Raw genomic sequence first — 21,801 nt, forward strand, 5'->3', positions numbered from 1 at the left:
GAAAAAGCAGAGGGAAAAACAGCACACTTGTCTGTGTGAGTAAAGAGAAAATGGCACCTTATTAGTGTGCTTTGCAACTGGCAAAATGGAAGCAGCACGTATTTTATGGGGATAGAGTTATTCCAGCCTGAAGGTTGTTCAAAGCCATACAAAGGCAGTTCTGCCTACAAATCCCATTATTGATGAAATGGTTTCTAATGGGATCGGCACCGCTTACTCTTACTGTGCTCGCATATGTGCGCACACACATCCATGCACAGCTTTGAAAATGCCTTTCATAGATTCAGCTGCTTTCATTAATATCAAAATCATTTTATATTTTCTGGTATGTATCTTTTTTCTATGAACTTTCTAAAGGAACTGGTATCTTCTACCCTCGCTTATTTTCTTTTAAATGCTTAAATGAAAAGGGCTTTTTTCAGCATTAATAAATTCATAACTAGAAATGGGAAAGGTGTTTTCAATTACAGCTGGGACTTCGGAGCCTTGCATCATGGTGGCAGGTATCCTTGGGGAAAAAAAATCAAGCAAGTAGTAGGTCACTGTGGCTGTGTATTAAGAGTACAGATGATATATATTGTGTATGAGACTATTATGATACCCACATATTATTGTGTAATTTCAGTGTTGTGTTCATTCATACAGGAGTAAAGGGGGACTCTTCATAAACTAGCCCAAAATGACTCTGCCTGCTATTGTTATTACTTTATTTATATTGCTTTATTTTACATTTATTTATATTGCTTTATTTATATTGCTTGCAATCTGTCATACAGAGTAAAACCTCACTGTACTGGGTGCTGTACAAATTAGGGGTAGCTAGATTGCTTTTCTGCAAGTTGCTTACAATTTGTTGTGATGGTATACAGGTATTCTTCCCCAGCAATGCCTCCATTTTAGTTATCTCTTTAATTCTACTCATTCACCCCTAAGTCCAAAGTATGTCAACTGTTTTTGCTGGCATAAAAACAAAGCTGCAACAGTTCTGCAGTGGTCTCAAAGGGTCAGTTGTGCAAAACTGGAGGCTGGAGCTCTGCATGGAAGAAATGCAGAATGTGAAAAGCCACCAGATAGTGACAATATAACAAAGATCAAGGGAGGGAGCACTGAAATAGACTGGTTCAACTGAAGTGTCAAATAATCAACAATATTTTTTTAAAATCGAGGATATCAGGTGAGGGGTGGAACAGCCCGTACATTTGGATTATGTGGAACGACAGGCACAAATACTATACAGGGTACACAGGTGAGATGACAGCACTTCTGATCCAAAATAACGCACCAGCCACTTGGGCTGGGGGAACTGAGCCCAGCTACTAGTAGGAGCAGGCTGCTTACATTCAGTATGGGCCTGTTTCCCACAGGGCACAGCGTACAGCACAAAGCTGGCGTGTCCTGACACGACCCCGTTTTGGATAAGAAGCAGTTCAGATAACCAGGGCTGAGCAGTTCCAGTTCTTTCACCTGCTGCGACCTGCCGAGCAGAGGGACAGAGTCTGCCTCTGCAGGATGGGTTTTACCTGCTTCTGCCTCCCCTGAGCAGGCCCAGGAAGCAATGAGGTGTGCCGTTGAATCTCAGTAGCAGATATCAGACCGATGTTAATTACGATGCCTTTTTTCCTTGTTTACACAGCCCCTTCATGCTTCTGCCACCACTGATGGAGTGGATGCGAGTAGCTATCACCTATGCTGAGCACCGGCGCAGTCTAACAGTGGACAGTGACGACATCAGGCAGACAGCCAGACTGCTCCTACCTGGGCTGGACTGCGAGCCCCGGCAGCTAAAGTATGTGGACTGAGCTTTATAAGCAGCTGAAGTAATTGTAACCTTTACAATGTTTTTCTTTCTGTACTTCATGAGAGCAGGATCTCAAAATACTATATGGGCAACACACGCTCACCTTCTTAGTGCTCCAGAGATAAAGGAGCTTTGGCCAAACGCTGTAGCTGGGATAGAAAGATTTTGTCATGCCAAAAGTTGTGTAGGAAGAATGAGATAGAGACAGATTGAAATACAAGTGTCTGTTCGTTTATGCTTTGGTCTTAATTACAAGATAATTCTTTGCTTTCTGAGATAACCTTGATGAAAAGTATAAGTACTTTTTTTAAAATCCTCCTCCTCTCACAAGGATTGAACAGGGATTTATAATTAGCTTGGTTCATTACCACATCATAGATATTTTATTCAGTGTTTGTAGTCTCTTTAAGTTGCTCTCATTAACACTGCTTTTGATATCAGAGTTATATCTTGAACATTAGCGCAAGGTAAATTCTTGCTTCTCAAATGAATTTTGCACCCCATATTAACTGTGGGTTAAATGAGTGGGCTGGACACATTAATAACAATGAATACTACTTTTATCATGCTCTTAAGTGATGAAATGATTAGCTGAACAGATATACGATATATGTTACTACTATTAGAATTCTTTTTCATGAACAAGAGAAGCAACGAGAGGCTTTTAATCAGGAGTCCTCCATCTGTTTTTGTTGCTTTTTACTTTACCTTTGGCAGCCAAGAAGGCTCTTGCTTTTTGCTACGTCTCTGTCTCCCCATTTGTGAAATGAGGGATACTACTTAGTAGCCACAAAATCTAATGCAAAGCTAAATTAGTTGGCAAGTATGCTGGTGCAATTAGATGACTGAACTCTGCTCCAAGCTCATTCGTGGCATGTCTGCTATTTCTGACTCTGCCAGATATGATAACGCAGGCTGAGACTGTTCCATATAGCTGCACTATAGGGACAAAGCGACATAGCTACGGAAGCTACGAGGTGGCACCCTTTGAAGCTACGTCTGCCCTGTAGCCGCCCGCACTGCTCCTGCCAGGTCAGCCAGGCGGGTGAGCTCAAACTGCTGCGGACCCGCTGGGTCTCTGCTGGGAGCTGGTACCTCAGGGCTGCGTGGCAGGAAGGAGCAGCTTTCCGAATGTTTCCTTGGCTGCAGCCGACTCCTGGTCCTGTTCTCAGCTGCCACTTGCTGCCTTTCTCCTCAGGTGTGGTACCTGACTGACAGAGTGCTGCCAGTGTTTTTTAAAAGCCAACTTAAACAGATGATCCATGGGAATTGTGTACACTGAAAGGAAGCAGCTGGGCTTTGTGTCCACAAAGCGGGAATTGTGCACTTAGTCCAGGAGCCTGTAGCATGTTTCGTTTCCTTTTACTCGGCCAATATATGTGTGCTCAGTGTCAATTAAAGCACAAGTTGCTCAGGTTTATGAGTGGATGGTAGGTGCTAGTTAATGTGGACTAAGCTAATGTTACATATGTGCCTAATTCTTGCCAAAACCTTTGAAATTCTCTGTTGAACAGTACCATAGAAGACTAAACTAATTACAAGCACTTCCAATCAGTTCCATAATTTTTCTTTTGATCTCACCTTTATAAAGACGCTTGCTTTCAAAACTGAATCCACACCTTCTACTCTTTCTCTGCAATTTTTTTTTTTTTGGGGGGGGGGGGGGGAGGAGAAAAAAGAAGGCAGGGATTTGGGTGTTTGTTTTTTGCTTCTGATACGAGCTAAAAGGGAAGACTTAGCCTTGCTTAACTTGGTTGATGAAGTTAAGCTTGATCAGATCTTTGTTCTGAACTGTCTTGCCTGACTATTATTTTCAGAGGCCTAAGGATGTTCTGTGATGTGTGGCATGAGATAAAGAACACTGTCTTTTTGCTGCATGAAAGAATTAAACTAACAGAAAAAATATGAGGAGAGAGATGTGCCTCATTTGCAAATGCCTGTTATATCATCCTGTAAAGCAGTCATCTGTATCCAGCAATTACAACGCATTTAAGGGAAAGGAAGTCTTGGAACGGAAGCCAAATTTATCCCTGGCTAGCTGTGTGACAACAGGCAAATTGCAAATAGCTTTTCCTTATGACACACAGACTAAAAGTCCAATAGTGATAGTTCCTTGCAGCAGTGATGCATCAGATAGGGTATGTTGAAAACTGTGAAAAAGAAGTTGTGCAGAAGAACAAAGTGCAGTTAGGATAACCTGAAATTTCGACCTCTAATATCTCTTCTCTGACACAGACTGCTTGGGCAGCATAGTTATCTAGAGCTACTGTTTGTGTCTTAGTGGATAAAGCCTTCAAATACGATGCTCTCGATTTGTTTGCCACATGATTTATAAACATCTTCTGTACTCACCTATTACTGGTTAAATGATAATGTAAGTGGGGAAATGCTAGATTGCAGAGAGCTTTGTTTCTTTTCCACCTACCTAAATATAATTTTAATATTGCTTTCATCGTACGCTATTTTTTGTATTGTTCCCTCTCTGCAGGCCAAATTTAAATCACTCACTACCAATAGCCTCCCTGCGTGGAGCAACTTGTTTGTGAAGTCCGAGGAGCACACCAGGCTCCTTGCTCCTACCTCTTCAAGCCATCCTGTCCCAAACTGAGACCTCAGCCCCCTTCCCTTCCCTGCAATCTGGGCTCTGCGCCCCCAGGTTCCTCAGTCCAGCTTCAGTTCTCCAGTTATCCCCAGGCACAGCTCAGAGCACGTGGGAGCTGCCATCTGGGCAGCTGCTTGAGCACAGGCTTTACCCTAGGAAGCAAGCAAGGGTTTGCCTCTCTCCTCCACAGGATAACAACTCACGCATGGAAAACCTGCTGTGGGTACAGCTGCTGCACAGCAGTTGTGCATCTGTGAGCTCTTTCCCGCTGGCTCTCGGAGGATGCTCTAACTTTTATCACACTCTAAAAGAAAAAGCGATTTCGCCTCTATCGTAGGCAAGCACGCTGTCAAGCAACTACTGCAGAACAGCAAATGTGTAGTCAACTTGCGCTGGGAAGTTGTGCATAGGCTGTGCCCCAGGAGTAAAGCCCCCAGAACTTCACATTGCTGCACCTGAACTTGCCTGCCTGCAGCTGCCTGCTGGCAGCTCCAGGCCACGCACTACAGCCCACCTTTTTGCCCCATCCCTCTGATAGCTCCACGCAACTGCTTTGTTTTGCTGCTCGCTCGGCAGGGCTCATCAGTGAACTGTCCCCCTGCTCCACCAGTGCGTGTAAATAGCACTGAGTGGGATCGCACCTGTTAGCAAGACAGAAACAATGTGCAAAGACAGGTACCATCTCTTTAAGAACTTCATTTATTTTCTGAGGTTCAACGGCTTTCAAGTTTATGTCTTTCTATTTCACTTGTTTGCATTAGGATGATGATTATTATAATACAGCTATGGTATCATAATTATAAAATACTGTAGTATCGTGATACTGTACCAATTACCTTGACAGAACAAGACTATTAATTGGCTAGTTTAGCTTGAGGACTTGTGTATGTCTAACAGTAAGCCTTACCTTACTGTCATCTTGTGCTCTGTGCTGCATGTGTCCTAATCTAGTATCTGGATGCTTCCAAGATCTTGTCTTCCCGTCAAATACTTGCACTCAGCTGCCTGGGAGCTACATTTATTCACAGATGTATCTCCGAAGAGCTGGTGACTCCAGGGCTGTCACTTTGCTTCCCTGCTGACTGTTCCCCAAATTGCACCCTGGTGTAGTTCCTCTCTGAGAGCAGCTGCGGTGAGATGCTGGTTTCCCATGTGCAGTGTGACCGGTCACCAGGCTGGGGAGTGAGTTTTGTTAACTCAGCATATTGTTCGTTGCATCTGGTCACCATTTGTCATCAATGCAAGTTCAGAAGCATACAAAATGACCAGCTGAATTAATACTTGCATAAGATTCATCCTGAGTCTTCTAAGTGAAGTGATGAGTGTTTTACTTATCTGGCAGGCCATACAAAGTTTCCAGAAGAGGTTAGCCCCGTTGAAAGAGTCTCATTTTTCAAAGGAACTTGGCAGGCTAATATTGCACTTACTGAGAGTTCGCACTAGAGCCTGTGCTGAAAACCAGACAACGAGTAGAGGAGGCACTCGCCCTGAAATAACATCAAAGGGCTGACCATATCAGTACTCAGCTGAGATAGGAAGTGCCTCCAAGTTGGGAATGCTTCTTCAGCGAAGGAGATAGACCTCCAGGTTTGGAATTCAGAAGTCTCTCAGCAGATAACCAGATGATTTACAGTAATCTCTGAACTCCTTCCAAATGAGATAAAGGTTGTTTGATAGTCAGCTAGAGGATAAGGATTTAATAGAAACTCATAGAAATGTTAGCACACTTCCTTTGAGGCATTGGAAGAGAGTTGAGAATGATTTTGATTTGACTTTTTGGTTGGTTGGTTTGTTTTTGATTTTGAATTTGATTTTTTTTTCTCCAGAAAAGAATCTGAGGAGTAAGGATCATTATCTTATTTTAGAAATATCTTTTATTTCAAAATAATAGTCTGGTGGTCAGACAACATAATTGTTTCATCCTAGTACTATCACCTGACTGGTATTTTATGTATATGTACACCTTCTTTCCACCTTTTTCCTTCTTAGAATATGTTTTTGTATGTTTGATGGGCTACCATACGATGTGATATCACAAATGATATATAGCTAATTAGTTAAAGAAAATTTTATTTATTTATCACGAGAAGCAGAATTAATGAAATCTGGTTGCTGCAGGTGTGCATCCTGTGACCCTTCTCCCACCACAACCTCACTGCTGTAGAAGCCGAAGGTGTTCAGTGCCCATTTCAGAACAGGCATAGCCTGGCATCCCTTTGCTGTTCTGCTGGTGAAGGTGTAGCACAAGCAGTGCCTGGTCCAGAGACACCCTTGTAGTGACGGGCTGAGTGGCAAGGAATAAGGATTTCTTTCTGCCTTTCTCTCAGAGGAGGGCACCAGTGAAGTTCCTCTGCTTGGGCTCGTCTCTCTTCTCTCAGTATTTATATGAATTTACTATCTCTAAGAACAAAATCTTCCATCTCCAATATGATTGAAGATAGCCAGATTTTTCAGAAATGATTACACAGTGGGGAAAGTATGCACTAGGTAAAACTGTGACATTAAATAAGCCTGATTTCTGAGACAGGGAGAGAGATGTGGAAAAAAAAATAAAAAAAGACCAAAATCCAGAAATTATTTTATCCTTTACAGACCTGAATGCTGCTTTAGTTCCTTCCGGAGACTGGATGCTAAGGCTGCTACCGAAAAATTCCAGCAGGATCTGGGTTTCCGAATGTTAAACTGCGGAAGGACAGATCTGATCAATCAAGCAATAGATGCACTAGGACCCGATGGAGTTAACACCATGGATGATCAGGTATGCGCACACAAAAAATTCTTTGTATGACCAAATTGTGTGTTCCTTTCTGTGTAGCAAATCAATGTGTGAAGTCTTAAGCGTTAGTTGCCTCTCAGTGTCTTTTCTAAGTCCATCTGGTGTTTTATTCTGAGAACGTATCTCTTAAATAAAAAAAAAAGTAAGTCCCCCCTCATGCCACCTCCTGAAAAGCCAGTCAAAGCCTAGAGTGAATTGTTTCTTTATCAGCTGGAATGCAGGGCTGTTCCTTGGATGGCGTGTCTCAGACACTGATGGAAGACAGGTTAATATGCTGGCTGCAAATGGAAAGTCTGATGTTGTCTTAATGCTGAGACAATGTCAAAACAAAGTGGTTTTTGCCAGTGACACTCTCTTCTGGTTCAACAGCCGAAATCCTGTGTGGGTCAGTGATGAGCGACCAAAAGGTGTTGCTGTCTGATGGCTTTCAGGTTGCCCGTGTGAAGTGAATTGTGTGTTCTCGGTACAGTCTGGTATAACAAACAGCACAGAGAACCCCAGTGGCATTGGTATCCATTGGTATTAGCTTTGCTGAAAGCTCACTGTGCCGATGTGTCTTTTTTTGTTTGTTTTTACCTGTTCCCTGCTCAGCTAGATTTAAGTATGGGGACTTGGTAGCCTGGTAAGTCTTTGGCTGCTTCTGCTGTCAGTCCCATCAAGTAACAGCAGAGTCTGTTCTCTGGGGCATAATTCAAAGCATTGAATTAGCTTTTAATTAAAAAAAAAAGAAAAAAAACACCTCCCCCAAATAAACACTCATTATAGCTGTCACAGCAACGAGAATGAGCTGTCATGTCTCAAAAACAATAGGATATTTATCAGTAGGAAGGATTTACATACAAGTAGAGAGGTTTTCTCATAGGGCTGTGTGATACTGTGTTTTAGTGCTGTGGCACTTCAGACTGAATTCTGAAATTGGCACATCTTCCATGGTTCTTTCTACCATCCTGCAATTTAAAAGAAGGTAGGAATATGTATGCAAATATGATCAGAATTGCTGCTGCACAAGTCTCCATTTAAGTATGTAGTTGCCTTATTTACATACCCCATATAATGAGTTTTGTGGTCACAGAGGTAGGGTATCATTTCACAGGTGCCCTTGACATTCACTTTATTAAAGTGACACTGGTGGCAGATTTATTTTATGAATAAAGTAAGTCTGCCACTTACTTCCTTTATTATTTTTTTTCTTAAGTTTTTGCAGTTTTGGCTTATGTAGCCCTAAGGACTTTCATTCTTCCAAAGCAGAACTGCTGTATTCTTGCTCTGGTATTTTGCACTGTGAACCTCAGTATCCTGGCACTGGTGCCAAGCCAATCACTTCTCACTGAGGGACATTTTTTACCTGTCTACAGCAAGCCAGCTGTTTCGCTTTTTTTTTATACATAAGGACCCTGCATTGTAGGCAACTCGCTGGAAAGGTTGAGGACTGTATTTATCACTTATATGTCACTTATTTATGGTCTTGTTATCATCCTGCTGCTGTCTTCCTCTAGCCAGTCCTACTGTGAACAGGGAGATCGTACAGCACTGGCAGCTCTGTTGTCTTTGCAGAGTGCTGCTCCCATGTTTCAAAACAGTGTTTTGGTAGCGACCAAGGAGGGCAACACGTCTCTCTTTGGAGACAGAGCTGCTCTGAAATTCTCCACGTCAGTGATTCTGGAGCAACTCATAATTTCAACTCAGCAAGCAACCTCCATCACACTACCAACCACAGAGAGAATTAAATCCAAACACTTAGCAGTGAACTCTGACGTAACTGGAATATGAAACCCAATCTGAACTTTGCAGCTAGCTTTTGTTTTCCCCTTCCTGTAATGCCAGTATGCCTGATTCAGGGATAACTGATGTAGGCACAGCAACAGAAAGCAGGTCTGAATGTCCTGTCGTAGGATAGAACGTTGGACACTGGCACCTCATAAACTAAGTTGATGTATTTTGACTTCCTTTGGTAACGATGAGTCTTTTTAAAACAGTGCACAGTAGGCAAGCACCCCTGAGTCACTGCGAACAGGTGTGACTGCCTCTTGTGTGGCAAGTACAGCAAAAGGTTTTTTGCAAATCCTACCACTGGAATTGTTGGACTAATTTAGCATATAGCCTTTAGATCCAGGTTCAGGTTTTGACCACTCCCAGAATGTGAGCACATCCAGCATTAAGGTCTGTGTTCAGACCCACTTCTATACATCTGTGTGCATAGATAAATTTTGAGAGAGAGAGAGAGAGAGAGAGAACTCAGAATAGCTTCAGAAACCTGAACTTGGAGCAGGACCTTCCTTGTATTCGCTTCTAGCTGGTACGAAGCAGCTCTCTGTTTTCCTAACCCTTCAGATTGCATGAAACCAATCTCTTCTTCCCTATGAATACTGACTAGCAAGCAGCGAATGCAAAGCTGATATTGGACGAGGGAAAAAAATGCATCTATGTTAACCTGGTAGCTTAATAGAACCCTGACCATGTACAGGCTTGTGCCTGCCAACCCAAGTTTAGAATTCTCATGTTACCTGTCTATATTAGAGCTGGTCTCCCTCTCAAAGCCCCAGAAAACCAAACTCACCCATCCTCCCACCCCTGAAAGATCTTCGCAAATGCGTACGGCTGTCTCACGTGCAGGAGGATGGGAATTGTGGCTGTTTTGAAAAGATGCCTTTGCAGATACAGGACCAGAACTCCTCTGTGTGAACTTTACTTCTATTTTACGATACATCTGTCTAAAGACAAAGCTGTATTATTCATTCAGTTCATGCAGTTATATTATACACAATGAACTGCAGAAATACTACCTGTGGAAAATTCAAACAAAGTAATTAAGCGGGGGGAAACACTGTAGGACGTGAGCAGGAATGAATTTTACTAGGCCGTTTCCTTTCTGTCCTTGGCTACTCCTGAAATTAGCTCTGTAAGTAAGGCTCATTTCTCTCATAATTCATCTCTGAGCCGTCACAGTTTGTTGGTTAAGTAAAAAGAGAGAGGCAGATTTATGGGATTGAAATGCTGAAATATTGTGGCAAACAGGATTTTAGCAATGGGGATATGTTGCCAAATAAATTCATCTGCATACTTTTGTGTTGTTTTCTGCTTTCAGTTCATCTGGCTACAAATGATCCAAGAAATGCTATTTCTTTTTTGGCAGCCTCAGGAAAGCTCAAGAATTGTGGACAATACATGGCTGCGATTTTCAGCGATCCCTTTTGTATTCTTGCAGTCTTGTCCCCTAATTTTTTGTCCACATTGCTTTCCCATATTAATACATGGTGCCAGCTCTACACAGAAACCAGAATGTTTTCAACATGTGCGTGTGCTGTCCCTACACGTGCATGTGTGCACAGATACACACTGTGTGAGATTCAAACTCGGTGTACATGACAGATTCACTGTTGCAAGGTATAGAAAGGTAACCATTTTTTTTTCATTTCCTGAAGGGTATGACCCCACTAATGTACGCCTGTGCTGCTGGAGATGAAGCTATGGTCCAAATGCTTATAGATGCCGGAGCAAATTTAGATATCCCAGTAAGTAATGGAGGAAACTCTCACCAAAATTATTCATTCTTGATCTATAAATTAACAAGAGCAGCTAAGAAATCACTATGAAATCTCTTGTAGCAACTGAAGTCTTCCCTTCTGGAAGCTTTTACATTGGACTCAGAGCAAGGCATTTCTTTCAGAAATCACTGCTTCAGGGATTTGGGAGGGGGAGAAAAAATGTCAAAATCTCTTGGAGCACTCAGTGGCTGCAATTATGATTGGCAATGACAAGCCTAATAATAGGCACGGTGCGGGTAAAGGGGCTTCCTTCCTGAAAGAGCTGCCACTAGGAGAAACCAGCAAGCCCATTAAAAAGGCCCAGGGGACTGGACAGAGTGAGCAGTGCTGGCAGCATTTTCTAAATGACATTAGTTACTATTCCCTGGGGCTGTCACTTACAAAGGGAAAAGCCAGTTACGTAGAAATCTTAAGATACGCTGCAATGGTTAATAACTACCTGGTTTCTTTTGCCCAGGTTCCCAGCACCTCTCCGCGCTACCCTTCAGTCCATCCTGACAGTCGGCACTGGACTGCTCTCACCTTTGCTGTATTACATGGGCACATATCTGTCGTGCAGGTAAGCTGCGGAGATCCTCCGGTCGGGAACCGTTAAAGCAGACACTGAGGGACTGGCGTGCAGCACTGAGCTGAGTGCTGGGCAGCACCCTCACTGTCAGGTGGCTCGAGTATCTGCCCACTCCCTTTTCTATGGAATTAATGCAGGGAGTAGCAGAATAGTGTGGAATACCAGAAATCCTACCTGAACTTCAAGGGGAACTCAAAACTAATCACAGCAGGTAGTCAGCGGCTGCTGAATTTAATTTGCCTTCTGCTTAAAGGGAAAAAAAGACGTAAGCAAATGGAGGTTGCATACAGTCATTGTTTGTTTGTATACATTTGTAAATAATTATAAAGATTAGATCCCACCTGGCAATTTGCCAGTACAGCCTTTGGTATTACAAAGGTTGGACAGCCTTAATTTACAGGTGTGGTAGGAGTGTGATTCTCCCAGGAGATGTAGCCAGGTATATCAAAGTTCCTGCTGGACTGCATACCCACAATGTTTGTTTCTCTTATTTTGTTTAAAACTTCTAAAGACTACAAAAAATCTCCTTTGGCAACCATTCCTTAAAGGGTAGATGATAGCTTTCTGGAATCTGTGTGTGAAATCACCTTTGCAGTTAAGGCCTACCATGTGGTCATTGCATGGAATAGTTGGCATCTCAAAAGAAACAAACCAGCCCATGGGCAGCTGTCATGCTCTACAAACAGGTTTAAAATAAAAATGTGAATGTATGTGCTGTCAGTGCCAAGGCCAGTGTCAAATGGGGCCGGCTGAAGCTGTTCAGTTGTGACAGCGTTACACAATACAGCCATCTGGACTCCCACCCGCAGCGGAAGAACCTCCCCTGCAGGCAGGAGCCCAGCGCTCATCTTTGCTGCCAGGGGAGGGGGACGGCACCCATGGGGCTGCGGCGGGAAGCGGTGCTGTCTGGGTGCCCTGCTGCTGACTGCCTGCACTGCTTGGCCGTAAGAGATCTCACTGCCGTGTAGCCTTCTCCCCTGCATCTGGGAGATGCATAATTGCCACTGTGAGTAGCTCCTTGTGTTCAAAGAAAGCCGGTTCTGTGTGTGGCAACTCACTGAGGCTGCCAGGGTCTCCTTATGCAGGCTCCACGGGGCCTGAGAGACCAAGGGGGGACGTTTGGCCTCCAGGGCTAACTCCCTGAAGGTGTGTGCTGTTCCCTGCGCACAGCATGAAGCTAAATGATGGACTCCGTGTGCCCAAGTGAAGCTCTGATTGCAGAGTTCTTTGGAGTTGGGAAATTACAATAGCAAATCCAGATTCATAAATGAGATTTGAAAACAGATATTCCTCAAGCTGCCAGATGAGATTTTTTTTCCAGCATAAACTCTCAATTCAAAGTACAGTAAAACAACAGAAAATAAGAAGTCTCTAAACTGACATTCAAGCAGAGGCTTTAGCCCTAGGCTGATTAAAGAAATGCATGAGAAACTTGCCTTGCAATCCACACTTTGCTTCAGCCTTTGAGACATTCCTTTTGTGCGCATGCACTCTTCATTATGAATCTACAGGTTTTCTTTTCTAACACACAGCCTCTTCTGTTAAGTCTTCCTAAATTGTTCTTTTCTCAACTCCTTGTCTTTAACGTGTCTGTTGCAGCTGCTCTTGGATGCTGGTGCCCATGTTGAGGGCTCTGCTGTTAACAGTGGAGAAGACAACTATGCTGAGACCCCGCTCCAACTGGCTTCAGCAGCAGGTAAGTTATGCACAGCCTCAGCACACTCCATCTTCTGCTACCACAGAACCACAACTGATTGATGCGCGGGTCAGTTGTCTGTAAAACATGTTAGGATTCACTGCATTTTGAAGGTACTGTGGATACAGTAAAGATATCAAGTTCAGTATCCACAAGCTGGATACTAAAGAGCCAGCACTTTTTTCATTTCTAAACCACTAGCAGAAACCCAGCCTGGGTTGGCAGTGACTATCAGCAGTCATCACGTGCAAGAGCTGATGGGCACTAAACGACTGTCCGCTTTTGCCAGCAGTACCAACACTCATCTCCTGCCAGTGGCCTCCACAGTAAAGCTAAAACAACTCCTTTGCATAGGGCACTGTCAAGAAACATAAAACAGCTACTGTCTAGCCTAGGCATGTCTTGGAACTAAATAACTTCCAGATGCAAAAATTAACAAGTTTAAATTCAGCCTAGGGAAAGAATAGCTTTTATATAAATTTGTTTTATTAATTTATTAAACAAATGTAAAATTCTGCATTTCTTCTACTTTGCTGTCATAACAGAAGTTTAGCATTCTGTGAACAAGTCTGTGCTAGCCTAAAAGTACCTGTTGTTTTTCAACACTTCTAGCCATTTTTTTTTTCTGCTTCATTTTTGTGTCTTCATGAAGATGAGTCTCTGCTTTACTCTGCTCCAAGTTCTACTGAAGGGATAAAAAAAATGGCCTCTTCCCTTCCCAGTAACAGATACACATTGTGCTAGGTCTCTTGCCACCACTCACTACTATAACCAATGAAAACGGTGGAAAAGAGGCCCAGCTGAATGTGAACTGCACCAATACACTTGTCTGCAAGGTGATTTTACAGAAGCTGTGGTCAGCAAGTGCAGCATACAGCAGCTCCCTTCTGACCTTCTCTGTTAACCTCACCCACCAGCAGCTGAACAGCTGAGACTCTGCTCGTGTGTACTGGAAGTGCCAGACCAATTTCTCTTTCCACCTGTAGCTAGTTGCGCACTCTTACATAGTTTGGCTGCTTTGTGACTCTGTTCCTCCCTCTCAGAGATGCTATGAAGCCTAGCGCATGCTTGCAGGATGCTCTGAAAGCACTAGTTGTCGGCACAAAAGTTGCTAGTACAGCCTGCCTGCTAACAGCCCTATGTTATGCTTTCAAAGGGGTAACAGGCACGGAGTCACCACTGTATTTCTGTCAATTGTTTCCTAGGGAACTACGAGTTGGTCAGCTTATTACTAAGCAGGGGTGCCGATCCCCTCCTGAGCATGCTGGAAGTCAACAGTATGTCTTCATCACTTCACGAAGATATGAATTGTTTCAGTCATTCAGCTGCGCATGGGCACAGGTAAAGCTCCATTCATGTTCAGTAGAGTGGTTTTGCCTAAGGCTATCGCACTGTAGGTACTCCTATGTGACTTTGTATTGGGTGTCTTGTGCACAAATCCCTGGGTGTGTAGCTCAGAAGATGGTATTAAGGCTCTGCTGATAGCAACCATTTTTTTTCTAGGGCAGCTCAGTATCTCAGGTTACTCTGATTCTGATGTAGATAGTGCTGGTTGTGAGCATTTGGGGGACTGAATGAATCTTTAAGCCCGTAGATGCTTTCTGTTACATCCCTTTGAGGAAAAAAATTATGCAAGATTTTCATTATTCAGTAACAGTAACTTTGAAAAAAGGAATTATATCTTAGTCAAAAGCACAAAATGCAAAAGAAAGGTTTCTGTTTGCTTTTTCACTCATTTGCTGGAATATCTCCGTGGCACTGAGGGCTAACAGAGCTGGTTCTAGGCTATACGTGAGTTCCACTTATGGGCCGGTTATAGAAATAGCAGTTCACATGCTAAGACAGACCCTAATCACGTCAAGGAGGTGGGAAAAATAAACTGCTATAGATTTCAGTTGGCTGCATCTCTGGTTTCTGGATAACCAACCAAGAGATCAGTCATTTAAAACACGGAAAAACTAGACTGGGCTTTCAACCCCTGCTTTGCAGGGTGGTTGTTTAGAAATAAGACATTACTTACAAACTCATGGAGAAATCCTTTTGTTCCCGGAAAAAAATGTCAGCACAATGAGCCAATTAAAACAGGCCCAAACCACCCATGTAGCTGGGGTACGTGATATCCAGAGGGTCTTGCAGCGTTACAGCCTGCCTTTCTTGCAACAGGCTAAATAGCAGCTATCTTGCTTGTGCATAGATGTGCTTTACAGTAGTGCCAGAAGTGCACCTCCAGGTACAGCACACATCTGGCTACACTAGCAAAAACATCCCCAGTTCAAATGAGGCCCAAACTCAGCAAAGCTGGAACAGCCTAATGCTGTTATTTACAGTGGAGAACTCCACAAACACCGCTCTGTTCCCAGCTCTGTTCCGCTCCCACAATCTGCTGTGACTTCCAACCACGCAAACTGAAAGCCAAGGCTTATTCTCCTGTCAGGTAGGGGAAGGTGATGTAAAGCACAAAACTACCCAGTTTTAGCCCTACGGCGTAACGTGGGTGCAAAGAGAGCACCAGCTAGCGGCAATTCAGTGTCACAGCCGAGTATTTCGGGTGGACTCCCTGGGATGGGGAATGTCTGTTGCAGATGGCTCCAGCTGTCTGCAGGGAGACCAATGATGCAAGCTTTCTAAAGTGACTGTTTGGACACAAGAAATCCTCCTTCTTGCAACTGCTGTGTGAAATTCCAAACCAGAAAATTCTCCCTGGATTTAGCGATGCAGAACTATCATTTTTTATGGTTTCTATTTACTGATACAGGAAACAAGTCTGACTAAAACAACAGTGCTTGAAGATGGTCATTTGGGGAAACAGCAAGGGTTCTAACAGACAGTCTTTGGTAATTCTTACTTCAGACCTTAAGATGTTACCCCACTTAGAGCTGGCAGAAAGAAGTGCACTTCTTCTATACGTGTTCCAAAGTATAGACTGCAATAAAAATCAGTTTGCCCCCAATGCTCTGAAACATTCCCTGTTTCTGCTAAGGTACAAGAGCACATGGCATTCTTTTGTCCTTGCTTTCAGGGCATCAATTTCTAGCTGGAGGAGTGAAGAAGGATAAGCACCTTAAAGCATCTCCGTATCTGCCAGATGTCTGTCAAAACCTGACTCTTTGGGAAGGAAATTATTTGCTACGCTAGACCTCTAAACTTAAATCACCACAGTCCTGCCTAAATTATTGCTATTTCATTTATCCATAAATGATACACCTTTCTCTTCCTCAGGAACGTTCTGCGCAAGCTCCTGACCCAGCCCCAGCAACTGAAGGGAGATGTCCTCTCACTGGAGGAGATTTTAGCTGAAGGAGTGGAGAGCGACACCTCCAGCCAGGGCAGCTCCAACGAGGGACAAGTCAGGCTATGCAAAACCAGAATGAAGGCCCTGCAGGAGGCCATGTACTACAGTGCTGAGCACGGCTATGTAGACATCACCATGGAGCTCAGGGCGCTTGGTAAGGGGTTTTCTTTATTATTATTTTTTTTTAAGTGTCATTCTCACATGTAGGGAATGAAAAGCTTTTTCCTTTGTCCATTTCATTTAGCATCTGTAACCCCGACTGCAGAGCTACCATACGTTTATGGGAAACAGCTATACGTAATTTAAATTTTAAAAGTGTTTTGTCCGTCACTTTTGGCTAGACCCTCAATTTCCAATAACCAAAAGCAAGCGGCACATCTCTTCATCAGGTAGTCTGTGTTAGAGAGGCCAGTCTCAAAAACGAAGATAACATCAGAGATTAAGTGGTTTAAGGTGGAAGAGCAGATTTGATCTAAAGGTAGGAAAGAGAAGCTTTGAGTTCGTGTTCTAGACCGTTACAGGCAACTAGGAGAAGTGACCTCACACTTTGTGTAGGGTTAGGTATTCATACAAGTTCCGTTCAAATTGACTTGTGGCTCTGACTGCTGATGAAGCTGAATACACAATAGGGAGTCTCTGGCCCTTAACAACCAGCAGCAAATTCTAGCTCGTGGTCCTGATACCAGTCCTCTGCTGTTGTAGACAAGTCACTTAACCTGTCAGTGACCCAGCTCAGTCACCTTTAATGCATCTACTGTAAAGAAATGTGTAAAGATCTACTTCAGTGCTGCTAGGTGCTAGTATCTACTAACAGAGGTCTCTACTCACTTATTTCTGCATTCATCATCTTTCTCTTCGTTATGGCTGCAGGAGTCCCATGGAAGCTCCACGTGTGGATCGAGTCCCTACGGACAACCTTCTACCAGTCTCGCTACTCAGTTGTACAGACCCTCTTACGGGAATTTGTCACCATTAAAGAAGAAGACTACAATGAAGAACTGGTTAATGAAGGGTTGCAGCTCATGTTTGATATCCTCAAAACCAGCAAAGTAATCATAACTTTGGTAACAGTATCAAAACCAAGCGGTCCAGCCATGTCTTTTGCTATTGTATAAGCCAGGGCACACCAAAAACAAGTGAACGCGTGTGCAAAGTCCCCGTGAGCTATGGTATGATGTCCCTGACAGCATCCATCTAAATTCACATACAGCCCAGTGAGAGAGAATCATAAAAGCAGCCCTCAGAATATAGATATTAATTTCAATAGAAGTGAACCTTATTCTGTTCAAGTCTAGTTCAGCAACTGGTTTTTGAAACAATGTGACTATAACAAGAATCATTATCAATGCAGTACTGGACAAGTCAGGTTATTTCAGTAGTATCTTCTAGGAGCTTTCTGAACAATGCTTTTGTTCAGCAACATTTTCCTTCTACTTTTCTCTCTTATTTAAAGGTTGCCTAGGACTGCTTTTTCATTGCTTTTCAAGGCACACATAGGATATATTTATCCATAGTCTGTCGTTTAGCTGTCCCGTGTTCCAGATAAGTTCATCCTGTTTCTACCATGTTCTCTTCCAAGAGGCTGTTGCCCTTTGTGTTACAAGAAGGGGGGTGCCTGCTTTCTGACTGGAAAGGACACATTAGAAATGCACAGAGGGGGGTGCTGAGGGGTTTATACTGCCCTGACGTCTCCATAATTGGTCATTACAACATACATTGTAACTATCCTTTAAATTAAAAGCAAGAGGTATAATTGGCTAACGAAAAACAATTGCAAACTAGGAACCAGAACTCAGTATCTGACAATGAACTGGTACCATAAATCAAATGTTGCTGAGAACGTGCTTCTGGGCTTTTCTGTTACAGAGCACGTGGAAAGATGAGCTTTTGCTGACATGGCCTCTTCTTCTCAACAGTGGGTTGGCCTGTAAACTGTTACTGCAGCGTCTATCAGAGCATACTTGTGTTAGATTGTGCTAGTCCCTCTGTTTCAAGGTTGTTCTTGTTAGGGTACTGTTGTTATAAACCTCAAGTGAAGTGTTACAGTATGTTTGAAACCTGCTCAGTACGAAGTGCCAATTGATGATACCTGTTCTATCCTCCTTACAGAACGATTCCATCAATCAGCAACTTGCGTCCATCTTCACCCATTGCTATGGCAGCAGTCCTATACCCAGTATTCCTGAAATCCGAAAGACACTGCCAGCTCGCCTTGGTAAGATGCTCACCTAAACAGCAAAGCTTTTGTGATTTTTTTTTTCAAAGCATCCATAATTTCAAAAACTAATCACCCTCATTTTCTTTTCTTACCTTAACAGATCCTCACTTTCTCAACAATAAAGAAATGTCTGATGTAACTTTCTTAGTAGAAGGAAAGCTATTTTATGCACACAAAGTCCTGCTGGTTACCGCATCTAACAGGTGAGTCACTTTCCACAGCTCAGTACATTTTGGTAGAGGAAGGTTTGGCCCTTTACTCCCTTATTTGTGTGACTAGCTCTGAATCACACACTGTAGCAAAGCAGCTGCTAACGCTAGGGACTACGTATGGACTGTAATTCAGGTCTGCAGGATCAAGCCAAACCATCTTTGCTAATCTTAAGAGCAGAGAGTACAGATGAGTTTTTCGAGCCACTCTTAGTATCTATTAAAGATACCCAGGGCTTTATTGACATAAACTGACCAGCAATTGTCCCTAAAAACCTGGGCAGTAGCTGGATGCACATACCCAGCCATTCAACGCCTTTTCCATTCCCCTGGTCAGTTTGCTAGCTAGAGCTGTAATTGCTCCCCGTTTCCTGGAGGTTTCACCCCTGACCTGGTACACGTGTAGTTATTTACTTTCTTTCTCTGTACTGGTAAAGTAACTGTGTTTTCAACAATTATAACATGGGATTGAATCAGACCCAGGCAATTTCCAGGTTAATTTGCCCCTGAAGTTCCAAAGTAATTGTCATTAGATGGAAAGAAAGGTTTCAGTTGTCAGTTTACAAACAATAACAGAGAAGGATCTTTATTTTCACCTTACTTAGGGGTTTGGCAATAGGCAATGAGTTTGCAAAGTACTAATAAAGAATTCTGTTAAAACTATTCTCAGGTTTAAGACCCTAATGACCAATAAAACGGAACATGACAGCCATGGTAGCAAGACTGTTGAAATTAGCGACATGAAATACAACATTTTCAAGGTATGTAGCTTACCATGCCTTTTCTTTACTCTTCATCTTCTTACGTAATTTGAAGCTGAGAGGACCAAGGCTAAATATCAGAGGTAATTTACAGCTAGAGATGGGTTTAATTTCTACCTGCCTGTATTTCAGTAGTCTTCTCATCTGTGTCAAAGCTTTTCAGCTAGGACCAACCTTCCACCCTATGTCTTTTTATCATCTTACTAGGCAATTGACTCTTACGTAAAGCAAGAGAAGCAAATCTTCTACTCAATTTTGTACTTTTAAGATGTTCCCAGGCACAACCTCACACTCTGTTAACCAAGAAGTAAACTTACTTAAACAGGTGGACTGCCAGGCTTCGTACTAATTCAAATCAGATTATCAGAAGTCAGTGGTGTCCCTTTCAAGAAAGGCTCAAGATTGAGAATTTCACTTTGCTTTTATGACATTTCTGTATTTAACAGACCTAAGGAAGTTTCATTCACGATGAAGAGATGGTAGGTTACTTAGCACACACCCAGGGAAAAAAACAAGTTTGTGAAACATGACAGTTAAGTTATTCCAGCTTTCCAGGTCTGCATTTCAAATTTGGAAGAAAGGTACAGAACGGGGAAACCCAAAGTGCAGAACAGGTTGTGTAACTGCTTCACTGTAGGGCTGAGGATTTTCCTTTTTCTCTGTGATGCGTACAAAGCTCTTGGTCAGCAGTAGTGGCATCTCAGAGGAAATAGAAGTGGTCTGGTAGAATATCTTTGTCCTACTTGGAAGGGGCTATGCAAGTTTTGTGTTGGATGAGACACCCCCAAACTCTGAAGCTCAGGCCATGACAAAAAGAAAGAAAATATAAGTTAAATATAACTAAACAAGCCTCCTTAAAATTTTTTTTATATCAAAAGGTTTTTGAAGATAAACTTTTGCTTCACTGGACTGTACAACAAATTAGAACAGTAAAACAGTGATATACTTCATGGAGTTAGACAATTTGATGGTAAATAAAAGCAGGCAAGTTAAGGAGGTTATGGCATTCTACAGCAACCTCAGTTACAGCACACAGAGAAGGAGGCAGTGAACTGAGCCACTGGAGACCTAGGTTCGGCTCGGGGCTCTGCTGGAAAGCAGCTTTCCTTCCCTGTACTTCCGTTACTCAAGTAAGAAAGTTTTAGAAGTACAAGCTTAATTTTGTTACCACTGCTGGTACAAGCGCACAGCATGCAGTCCCCGTACCTGTTCTCCACTATACCCAGGACACTGGAGTGGCTCCACTTTCCACTACCAAATCAAGCTGTTCCCCAGATAAGACAGTACTGGTTTAGCTGGGGGTGCACACATGTAGATCAAAGAGCCAAAACTGACTCTCGCTCTCCCTGCAAACAATTAGTCTTTTTCCTCTAGCCCTGATGGGGAGAGGGGGAGGCCTGGAAGCTGATTACAAGCACAGCAGGGGAGGCAAGTGGCTGGGAGGTCCCTGACACACATGCTCATGGCATGGCAGTCTGAGTGCTCCAGCTAGCTGGCAGCTCTGCGTGTGACCAGCCTGCAAGGCTTTACAAGCCAGGATCCAAAGAACGTTTTTGCAAGGACGTTCATGTTGCTCAGAGACACACTGTCACCCTCTCAGCCTAAAATGCTCACCAGAGCCCTTTTCAAAGACCAAGGAAGAAAAGGGTATTAGAAAGCAGCAGAGATTTGCAACACTAGAAAAAAGCCCAAAGTGGAGGCAAGAGCCAGCAAGCCATGCGATTCCTGTCTGCGCAGGAAGGGGAGTACAGTCATTCACAGCCCCTTGTGACTTCAGCGATAACTGCCTCATGCCTGGCCTTCTTCCCATTTCAGATGCTGATGCAGTATTTATACTATGGAGGAACAGAATCTATGGAAATTCCCACCACTGATATCTTAGAGGTGAGTGTTTTCTTCTCAGTCTTGCTAAGTGCACTGGGGCGTAAATGGTTTGTAAAGAAAAATCTGGGAGCTAACAACACACTTTCAATTCAGGAGTATACTTAACACTTTAACAAGAGTTCAGAGTTCCAAAACACAGTTGCTTGGAACTAAAAACTACTGATTATATTATGTCCATGATATGCTGGGCAAAAAAAAAAAAAAAAAACAAACATCACTTACAGTGCTTTTGGTACTCAGAGCTGGGTGGAAGCTTCCGTTGTATGTCCTCTCTGTTCTGGGAGAAGGGAGCCATAAGGTGGTGCGGTATTTGGGGGGGGGGGCACAGACAAAGTGCAGCTGATCTGACAGCCCTGGTGCCCACAGCAGACCAAACACCAAGAGGCTAGAGATCACGGACAGACTACTGATTTCAAGCTGCACTTCGGCACAGCTGACAATGGTACAGCAAA

General features: G+C 43.2%; 2 protein-coding genes across 2 annotated transcripts in view; one reads left to right on the forward strand and one right to left on the reverse strand.

The window, feature by feature from the left end:
• Positions 1-21,801, forward strand: part of ABTB2 (ankyrin repeat and BTB domain containing 2) — a 140,853-nt gene that overhangs the window by 114,897 nt on the left and 4,155 nt on the right. The window contains exons 4-15 of the mRNA XM_080594498.1: positions 1,634-1,786; positions 6,993-7,158; positions 10,599-10,688; positions 11,179-11,280; positions 12,889-12,985; positions 14,191-14,326; positions 16,205-16,431; positions 17,148-17,326; positions 18,387-18,492; positions 18,596-18,698; positions 19,375-19,465; positions 21,281-21,349. Coding sequence (XP_080450624.1) covers positions 1,634-1,786; positions 6,993-7,158; positions 10,599-10,688; positions 11,179-11,280; positions 12,889-12,985; positions 14,191-14,326; positions 16,205-16,431; positions 17,148-17,326; positions 18,387-18,492; positions 18,596-18,698; positions 19,375-19,465; positions 21,281-21,349 — 1,519 coding nt within the window. The remainder of the gene's footprint in view (positions 1-1,633; positions 1,787-6,992; positions 7,159-10,598; positions 10,689-11,178; positions 11,281-12,888; positions 12,986-14,190; positions 14,327-16,204; positions 16,432-17,147; positions 17,327-18,386; positions 18,493-18,595; positions 18,699-19,374; positions 19,466-21,280; positions 21,350-21,801) is intronic.
• Positions 1-21,801, reverse strand: part of NAT10 (N-acetyltransferase 10) — a 103,014-nt gene that overhangs the window by 47,551 nt on the left and 33,662 nt on the right. The window lies entirely within an intron of this gene.

Source organism: Anser brachyrhynchus, assembly GCF_964034855.1.
Source record: "Anser brachyrhynchus genome assembly, chromosome: 5".
In the NCBI taxonomy this organism is placed as follows: Eukaryota; Metazoa; Chordata; class Aves; order Anseriformes; family Anatidae; genus Anser; species Anser brachyrhynchus.